This window comes from Ptychodera flava, chromosome 17 (assembly GCF_041260155.1).
Source record: "Ptychodera flava strain L36383 chromosome 17, AS_Pfla_20210202, whole genome shotgun sequence".
Taxonomy (NCBI): domain Eukaryota; kingdom Metazoa; phylum Hemichordata; class Enteropneusta; family Ptychoderidae; genus Ptychodera; species Ptychodera flava.
In genome coordinates, this window is record NC_091944.1 from 28,334,414 (window position 1) to 28,345,291 (window position 10,878).

The following is a 10,878-nucleotide window of genomic DNA, read 5'->3' on the forward strand; positions in this document are numbered from 1 at the left end:
TCTCATATTGTTAAAGTATTCATGAAGTATCATTGTCTTTACCTTTGTCACACAGAATGTCAGAATCCCGTGAGTTCAAATCTCAATGGTCTCAAGTTACTTCTTCAAGGTGCTGTGCATAAGACACTTGGAAACAGAGAAGCAGCAATGCAGGTAAAATACTCCTGTCAAACTGTCAACACTACATCTTGTAGTCACAAAACACTCCATCCCATCAGCTTAGCTAGCTTTTTACTCAAATCTTCTTGCATGTAAATGGTGTAAATGGTGACAAGCCTTAGAATGACAGCAACTATTATTTTGTGATGATCCGTTCAAAGTACAGGTACATGCATTAGTTTGACAAATCAAGTACATTTTGGGCTAAATGTGCAGCATCTCGGAAGCTGTTAGCCAATTGGTTGGCTGAAACATCGTTCTCAATGACATATTTCCAAACAGCCAACCAATCAGGTAGAGAATAGCCCTAGTTTGAGACTCCTTAAGTTGCTGTAAATAATAGCAATCTGCCAATTAGATGTAACTTTCTGAGTCACTTCACATTGCCAGTACATTTTTTTTATCCTTCACCCCAAGGAATGTTAAAATGTCAAGTATAAGCCATGCAGATATAATGCATCATGTACAAAATGGAATATTATTGTTGACAATGAATTCCATGGCAAAATGAAAATATTGGAAAGTAAATGATTTTGTGCATCAACACCTTTGGTTATGTTTCATTTGCTAGTATTTTTTCAATACAATGCAAGAATGAATATTCCACATTGATTAAGGGTCATTAGCATAGAATTTTAATACCGAAACAATGCTCATTAATGTAATCTGCTTATTTGAATATCATTATACCTCGCATCTTGCACTGCTAGTATTTTTTCACTCAGAACAGATCATGTGCACAGCCACACACTATTTTTGAACCAATATTTGAGACATGTGTCTCCACTTGAGGGTCAAGGGTCCATGTACATGAATTTAAGGAATAGACATTTTCTATGATCTGCCTTTTTTTCAGTGTTTTGAAGATGCCATGTCACTGGCAAGATCTTCCCAGCAGGAATCTCACGTCGCACCATTTGCGTGCTATGAACTGGGAACATCACTGGCAGAAAAACCAGAGGTGAGGATACTCCACAGAAAAGATTAAACTGAAAAGTCATAATTTCACCATTCTTAGGGGGAATATTTCCACATACATCTATGTGCCAGCTATCAGCAAAGATCCCTGCATTACTCTGTGATTATGGACGTAATCAGTGTTTCTAAATCGCAAGTTTCAATAAGTAACTCATGCAGTATTAAAGGAGCCATACGATCACTTTTGAAGGCAATTTTCTGTTTTCTCATCAAAGACAGCAATGTAAAAACAAAGTTTTGTATGTTTTGTGAGAAATATGATCTTAGATTCACTTATGTTTGCAGTTTTACAGTGGTAAGCAGGCTTGAGGCAGGTTATCCATTTCGACTAACCTTGTGAAGTGTGTTTATCATAAACCTTCACCATAGAGGGCACTTCACACTTTATTGGTCCAGTTGCCTGCTTGCAAAGGAAAGTTCACGATAGGCATAATCAGTAAACTTGAAATTAGTGGAACACTTTGAAATATAGTTTCTAATTCTTTATTGCAGACTTTCCAGAGAGGCAAACGATTATTAATACAAGCAAAGGTGAGAGATCTTTCCATATTTTGGCTAATCCAGACTGAGTTTAACCTGTTCACTCAAATTTCCTGTAAACGGTCTACATTAACTGATATATAACAACAGGTTTGAGCTAAACCATGGTAGTGAAAGGGTTAAAGAAAGAAATGTGTTCTGAACATCTGTAAATGTTTAATGTGACAAATTCACAGAAGTCAGAAAACTCTAATTCTCACATGACAACTGTCTTGCATACCCATACAGCCAAACTTGTTACTCATCCAATCAGGACACCTACTCATCTATAGCTACTTTTTCTTGAGGCAACCGCTCTGAATTGAATGGAATTTCATCTCCGATAGTGTGATGTGAAATACAAGTGGTAATTGCGTCGAACTTGGAAATTTGAAATTTTTGCACGGGGAAATGGTGAAGCATATTGTCTTTCAAAATCATTTCAGTTATGAATCACGCACACTTATTCATTTTCAGGATCACTACAAGGACTATGACTTTGACCACAGACTTCATGTCAGAGTTCACGCTGCTCTTCAACAGATGAAGAAAATGGACTAGACCAATCAAGATGGCATCCACTGACATCATCAACAGGGATGTAACAAAGCCATGTATTAACCTGGAGGCAAATATACAAATTGTCACATGCCCATAAATGGCTATACTAATGGAGACAAAACAGCATGCTGACATCTCTGCAGGCCAGTATAAAATGCCTGAACGACCCAAATTCAACGGTGACCGGACAGTCCAAGTTTTGAACTTTACAGACAGATGCACATGAGAAGTTTCTGTACATATTTCATAAATGTAGCGATTTTTTAGATCAAAATTTCTAAAACTGATCTAAATTTTGTACAATATTCCACAATCTAAAACTGTCAGGAGGCATTGATGAATATGAAAACAATTCTTTGTACAGTACTCTACATACAGTTTTGGAAGAGAATTATTTTTTTTCATTTTCACTCAACCAATGACTCACACTAGAGTTATAAAAGTCTTGGTCAAATGATCAGCCCTCCTGGGACAATGATCATATACTCGATGATATTTTCATGAAAGAAATCATAATTCCTCATTCTCTCAAAAAAAATTAAATCTAGTCTCTCTTTGAATGGAAGGGTATTCTTTAAAACCAATGCAAAATGTCTTTTTGGTGTCAGTCTACCTAGACATGAAAACCAAATGAATTAGAATGTTATCATTATGTTACTGAGCAATTTTTGATGTGTAAGAGCAGAGGGGTACAGTTGACCTTTGTACCTTGACCTATGACACTGTGACATCACAGCTGTCAAACTCCAATCACCACTTAATTACAAGACTTCACACAAGTAGCATTCTTTTAACTTCTGCTGTTTAATCTTTATATATTCATAATTAATATTGACATACTAAGACATTTATTTAATATTTGACCATCTTGTAGTTAGCCTGCAAGAAATCAATTTGAATAACCTGATGATTATGTTAATGATGGGCTTTGTAAGAATGATGTCATCATCATGACGACAGTACTGTATCTAAATTTGCAGTGGCTAGTATGGTTTTATACATGTATTACACAAGACCAGAGTGGACGTTACAGCACCAAAATTCACAGGTGTTTTTAAAACAAAAACAAATTTTAGTGATGAATGGGGAGTCCCCTGCAAGAATTTAACATTGTAGTTTTGTTTGTAAGATCATAATTAATTTGCTTGGTATCACATCACAAAATTATGTGTATAGTTTCTGAGAATATCAGATACGTCCTGATGTCTTGGCCATGGAAATTTTTGTTCAGATGTGTGCAGTTTTTTGGGGTGGTTTTTTTTTGCCACTGTATTAACTTCAATATCTTGGTCCATTCCCAAAAGTTCATTGAAACATCAGTGTTCAGCTTTGCCCACACAGCATGTGCATATTTTTTGGTTGATCATTCAATTTCTGTCCGGTCAGGAATTTCAGTTTTGAACATTACATTTACAGAGCACTCCACACATGATACTACAAACTATAATACAAGCTGAATACCAGATATTTCAACTTGCTTTAGGGAGTAGCAAAAACCACAAAGATGGTATCAGGATGGTTTTTTCCCTTTCCCTGGACATTTAACACTTAAATATTCCCACTCGTCAGTTTGGGCTAGGGTTAAAGATAGGATTAGGGTAGCGTCAAGTGGATAGACGTCCAGGGGGCGCCTGTCCTAGACCAACAATATTGTAGTTTACACTTGGAACAAAAAAAGCTGGCAAATTGACAAACTACCTGAACATCAAATGTAAGTTAGGAAAAACAAAAAATGAAACATACATGACTTTAAATGTTGTTTTTACAAACTGAATTCTCAGCCTTTCAGGTTGCCTGTAAGCTTAGAAAATTGTGTGCCTGCCGCTTATTAGCCTAATTAACCTAAAAACAAAGACCAAGCAAAGAATCTGAAGTGTATCCATGAACAAGGCAAATGTGAGTTATGCATCACAAGTTAATCAAATGTGCTAAGGCTGAACTCACAAAATGTGAGGGGATACGGATATTGGTACAGTAAGAAAGACAACACAAATGTACATTTTTGTCTGCACTGCGACAAAAAGTGAAATTATTGGAAACATTTTGGCTTTACATTCCATTAACCTATTTACCTGCAATTCTTCCTTCAAAGAGCTTGTGTTTGCTACTGCATGGATTTTCATTTGATCTGTTTGTTTGTACCAAAGAAGTCCCCCAGAAGTTATCCAGACCTTTGTCAAAGATAGTAGGCAAAACTGAGGAATACTGGACGCACACCGAAAAACATTTACAAATCAACATGATCCTAGGGGGTCAAACTGTACACAAAGTTGTAGGAGGATCCCCTAAGAAACCATGATTATTTATCTGAGGAAGATCTAGTCCAGTGTGACTCAGGTACAGCAGATACTGTTCTCTTTCAAATCACCTGATGTTCAGATTTATTGCCAGTTTGAGCGATAAGGCATTGTCACACTTGAGAAAAGTTTGCTAAGCTCTAAAACATACACAATTCTGAGTGCGTATATACAATATTGATATAGAAAAAAATTAGATCAATGTGCATTTTTCTCCTGCCATCATGGCTAAGCCAGCGAAATGGTTTGAACCAATCCAGCTTCACATTCCATATTTCCTTGAGTAGCTTGTCTTCCGCAGTTTTCTGAGCTGCTCTCTGCCGATTGTTTGATTTTCAATTGATCTGTTTTTATGCCAAAGAAGTTCTTTGAAAAAAGTTTGTGAAGACAGTAATGTAATACTTGTCAGTTGACATTAAGAAAATTTTAGTGGCATAACAAAGGGACAAACGTTAAAATAATTGACACTTTTCATCCCAACAATTTCTGTTTTTGTCTGGACTAATTTGTATAGTAACAGAAGTAATTGTTAGTTATTAGTTTCCTTTGTTTACGAAAATTAAATAATAGTGTTCATACCTTAAACTGCTCTCGGGCAAACACTGTTTCAGTACATGTAGCCAGTAGCCAACATTTTCAGAACATTATTCCGGAACTACAAATTTACCAAATATGACATCAGTAAATCTATTCCAGTTATGAAAATGCTTACAGTTGATACAGGTGTGTGCATGGATGATGTGGGTTTTTTCTGCTGTATGGAACACACATATTTCATGATTGTTATGAAAAGTACCTTCAGGATTTCAATCGCAGAATTTGTTCCTAATGACCATTTGTTTAGAAGCCATTAGCGAGCTGGCAATCAGGCAGGAGTGTTCTGGCGTCTCACAAAGAGGCCTCAGAGATGAATAGGTGATCACACATATGCAGGATAAGTTACAATACTAAAGTCAGTCATTAACAGTCACAGTGAGTGAATCTGTGTTCAAGATAAATCAGCAAAAAGGGTAATTGAAGAGAAATTGACATTTTGAAGTGAAAATCTTACACCTGCATGGGTTTGAAATAAAAATATTTGATGTAATTTTGCATTATTTAAAACGTTTGGCAGCTATCAAGAACAAAATAGAGGGTTTGAGTTCCTGATTCAAAGAAGTAAAGGAGAACTTAAACCTGTTCACCCCCATATCTTGTAAAAAGGTCCACACCCTCCATTGACTATAATGGGTTTGGGCTGAACCATTGTGGTGAAGGGGTTGGTTTTCACAAACATCTGAGGAAAGCATTCTTGAATAAAATCAGATGTAGAAATGGCATGGGCCTCTTTGCACAGCTGTAAACAGGGAAAGGTCAAAATATCGCCATCTCTTTATCTGATTTTAATCAGACATAGACAGAGGGATTGTTAATGAGCTGAATTCAATCTTCCGAAAATATTGCATTTTTTTCCAAAGGTTACAGTAACATTTTCTTGCAATTATCAAAAATATTCCTGTTTAAAAATATGAAGAAAAAAAATAATTGCTTTATATTTTATGCAGGCATAATGTACAAATAACCCAAAAGGAATTTCCAGATTAAATTCTTTTTTTCTTTCTTTTTTTTGTTTCGAATGAAAATGAACAGGTAAAGTCATTTCTAAGCACTCAAGAAGGATAGGATAAAAGCCTATAAACAATTACCAGCTTTGTGTTGATTCAATAATGAATCTTTTTTGTTTTTTGCTTAGATGACTTGTTCAAGTTTTCACCGGTTTTTCAGTCTTTTATTCAATAAATTTTAGGGTCAAAATATTAATGACAATATGAGAGGAACGGCACCCTGACCAACAAACATAACAATTTACAAACAATGCACATGTTTTTTTGATATTTAAAAAAGAGATACAGGTATCAGTAAGAAATCTCTCTCAATCAGTGCCTCATTAGACATACAGAAAATGTAATTTTTTAAGAAAGATATAGATATAGAGTGAGCAACAATGACTGTATAACTCTGATATATTTCATAAAAGTATATAAAATACAACATACTGTCATATCTGAAATTGCACATCACAGTTTCTTCGTGCACCATTGTGATCTTCTAAGTAGTTATGTTTTTTGTTTTTACGACACTAAAAATTCTAGCAGATTGTATTAAATGTGTAGAATCATTTGATGAGACTGTTTCTGTACTGTGTGCACAGTGTTACAAAATTTACAGACCTTTTTTTGTGGTTGTTAAAAGAGATGGTTCTACTTCTGTCAAAAAAATGTGAAATTTAGAAATAGTATTCCACCATATCAGTTACAAGCTCTTTTTTAACTTACACAGTGAAAATTACGTAAGTCTTTTGAAAAAGAAAGTGTTCGTGCACATTCAATCTCGTATGAATTTGTCAGTTTTGTAGGAATTTACCATGAGTGTTTTCTGTCATTGCAGCTACTGGGTTGAGTTTTAGAATTTCAAATCAACCACATTGTAATCTGATTGTGTTTCTTACTAAAACAAGACAAACGTCTTGTGTTGGAAATGTGGAAAAGAGATGAAACTGTCAGTGTATAGTTTAGATGAAAATTAAAATTGTTAACCCAATGTGACTTTGAAGAAATGCACAACTTACAGTGGTTTGCATTGAACCATTGGCAATGTGGGTACTGGACACGCTGTCTAAATTGCGGAGTTGCCAACACTATTAGGTGTAACTATCACCTGGCAGTAATATTAATCGACCATGAAGAAATCAACTCTGTGAAAGTTGAAACATTGTCTGGAAGGAGGTCAGGCATAGTCAAAACAACACCACCACATCCACTCAAACAACTTTTGCAAATGATGCGTTTTGGAAAGTTGGTTGGATGTGTTGATGTGTATTGTTTGTTTTGACTACGAGTTGCAACCTTCCAGTTCCCATATTGCCAACGGTTCAATGCAAACCACTGTAAATAAAAATATCAGATTATTTTTGCACCGAATGACAATAGTTTCTTTATTGCACTGTAAACAATTTTTTTCAAATTTTTCAAATGCTGCCATGTCACCAGTATTTGCTTTAACTATAAATTACAATTTCTTGACCTGTCCACCCCCACTTCCCCGTAAAAAGGTCCAACATCACCTTTTATAACAATGGGCCTGGGCTAAACCATTGTGGTGGGAAGGTTAATGTTTACAGAAGGCTGTAACTTTTATTCCGTTTCTACATTTTAAAAGAGAAACAAATATCTACTGTAAATATTAGCCATTTATTGTCTGTGTAATAGGTAGCTGAAAAAAAATCTTGCTGCATATTGTAATGTTATCCAACTTTCATGAGTTTATTTTTTGTTCCATGGCCTTTATGGTTGACGCAAACAGATCAGATGGTGTTTTCGTCATTTCAAGTGGTATAAAATTCCACACGAGACATCCCCATGGCAACTTGTGCCTCCAATTTTCCTCTGTGCTACAAAAATTTCCCCATTACGCATGAAATGAAAACTTTTGAATTATCTAGATCATCATTATACCTGTAGACCTTCTCTCGTCTCTTTATTGTTTCCATGGTAACCATTGGGGATCCATAACCTTCATGTGTTGCAGTGGTTGGTCTGATGTACACTGACAGCTCAGAGAAGGAATGCATCACATAATATTTTTTGCAGAAATTTCAGGACTTGATATGGGGCACTGGAAAAAATGCCTCGGTCAAGGTGACGTAATGAACTCATCACGTTTTGTAGATTTTGTTTAGAGTTTCCACCACACCTGAGGGAACACTGTGCCGAATCTCATTTACAGATTCAATCAGCTTTTCTTAGGGGGCCTCCCTAGCTTTATGAAGCACATTGACCGCCTAGGATCACAGTGATATGTAAAATTATTCAGTGATGGTCCACTTTTCTTCAGTCTTGTTATAGTCTTAGTACCTGTCAAATTACAGATAAAGTGTGTTTAGTATCCAACGTCGATGTGTTTAGTCTGGAATGTATATTTTATTCTGCAAGTAGGTTTTTTGGCTCAAATACACTTTCTCCATGTCATGAGATGTGTTGGGACAAAGGCAACCCAGCCATCATTGTGATTAATGTGATTTTGTTTAGTGTTTACATGAGAATTCTTTACAAAATTTTGTCACAGCACAGAATTCTGAATAGTTTGAAATTCACTCACTTTTCTTTGTCACTGTTTATTTTTATAGCTTATTGTGTAACCCGTTGCTGTCAGGCGTTTTCTATTTTAGTGTCAGAGATGAAAAATACAAATGCTTGAAAATTTCTACAAAAATGTTGACACTCTCTCCATCGGTTGTCCATATTTTAAAACTGATCTTTATTAAATACCCAAAATAATGTTAATCCAAATTTATAAGTTTTTTTAAACAACTTTAAGGGAAGATGACAATTTCTGTCGACACTAAATTTGGCGGGAAATGAATGGACAGTAATGGGGTTATATAAGGTCACTTGTTCAGTATGCTTCACACACCCACACCCACACACACACACTTGTGCTATATGTCATTTGCATTACAGATGTGTCACATTTTGTGCAGGTTGATATGACAAAAAGCAATAAAATTATAATCTAATAAAGCAGCTGTCTGTGGTTTTACTTGACATCAGTCTCACAGAGTATAGAAATGACCTTCTCGACCGAAAGAATAAGTACATTGACACCTATCTGTATCACATGATATGTGAGAAGTCTGTTTGACTGTCCTCATTGCACCTTACACAGATTTGCCTGATTTGTACTCCTACTACCTCTGGGCAAAGATTGACCCTCAGTACTGGTAGATTTGTCGAGAACTTTATAATAAACTTATCTATCCACAGGGAAGCCAGGATAAACAAACTAACAAACCACACTAAATAAACAAAAACCAAATAAATAAAAACAAATAAATAAGCATAGTAAATATTAAAGAAAATAAATTGAATAAGAATTGAAATAATTGACTGAAAAACCAGTGCAATGTTGAAAATGCGACGTCAGTATACTGACATTATGTCTAGAAAATGTCGCATGGGTTGCTCAATCATTTTAATTCTTATTTAAATTATGCTTTTCTCTTTTATTTATTTCTTTATTTTATATTTGTTTACTTTTAGTTTATTTATTTGTATGTTGTTTGTTTATCATGGTTTCCCTGTGATCTACCAGCTCAATTTCATTATGCTATCCTATGTGTGTTTACATTGTAATGCAGCTTAAAATCAAATGCCTTTATTTTGACAATTCTCTCTTACAACATGTACACTCATCATGCTCATGTAACCATAGGGAACCCAGAAATCTAGTTGTTGTTGTTTTTGTTTTGTTGTTTATATTAGTCATGTTGTTGTTGTTGTTGTTGCTGTTGACCATTAAAATTCAACAAACATAAGTATTGTGTTCTTGTTGTTTCAATCGTAATGTAGATCATGTTATAAGAAACACTACTAGTAGGTTATCATTATTTGACCCCATGCAACTCTCTCTCTTCATATACTTACACACACCCCTTGTTTTAATGATGAGAGTGTACGTTTGGAGAGTTGCATCGGGTCAAATAATGATGATAGCGTCCTTTTAGTGTTTCTTAGGACATCTTCATTACGTTTGAAACAACAAGAACACTATTGCTAGTTATGTTTGTTGAATTTTAATGGTCAACAACAACGGCACGACTAATATAAACATAATCAACAACAACAACTAGATTTCTGGGTTTCCTATGATGTAATTAATTTGCTTCTGGAGGATACCATATCGTACAACACTACACCACATCTGGTTCAATTGCTGCAATGTGACTGCCGTAAAGAAGTATTTTGTCGCGAAGCAAACACCATGGTTAAATTTGTCGACAGAATATCGTAAACTATTCTGCGAGAAAAGTTTGGCAGTTCCCTTAAAAATTCAAAAAAATCTACCCGCGCGTGGTCGCAAACCAAAGAATTTACTTACTTTGGCCTAACTCCAAGTATATTGGTAAATTTGAGTTGACGGAACAGTAGCCGTAACTTTTGATAAACATTTCAATTGCTTTTGCTCGAGGAAACAATATTATTGCAGGAATCTTCTTTGAAATGTAAAGTGCTAGCTTTGCAAACAGAAAGCATATTGTGTGTAATATGCGATATTAATGTTGAGATACGAATTTTAGTATGTGCTGGAAGAATAAAAACTCAGTTATCGACATTAAGGTAGAATACGCCTCTGGGTAGATATCGTTTTTGGTCTACCACTTGTGAGGATATACTTTGAAGCTCACGAAGTAATTAAAGGTTTTACCGGCTTAATTTTTTTTAAACGGAAAATTTAATTTATCCCCATAGAGTTAACACAGCGATGGCGGCAATCTTCAATTTTAAACATCTATAATGTAATTTGTTTCCAGAGTACCAAAATTTGC

At 35.2% G+C, this 10,878-nt stretch overlaps 1 protein-coding gene across 1 annotated transcript in view; it reads left to right on the forward strand.

Moving 5' to 3' along the window:
• The window catches only part of LOC139115975 (tetratricopeptide repeat protein 39C-like), a 29,686-nt gene extending 21,191 nt beyond the window's left edge, over positions 1-8,495 (forward strand). The window contains exons 9-12 of the mRNA XM_070678454.1: positions 56-153; positions 1,016-1,120; positions 1,630-1,668; positions 2,134-8,495. Of these exons, the coding sequence (XP_070534555.1) occupies positions 56-153; positions 1,016-1,120; positions 1,630-1,668; positions 2,134-2,217 (326 nt within the window). The 3' untranslated portion in view covers positions 2,218-8,495. The remainder of the gene's footprint in view (positions 1-55; positions 154-1,015; positions 1,121-1,629; positions 1,669-2,133) is intronic.
• Positions 8,496-10,878: the final 2,383 nt, after the last annotated feature.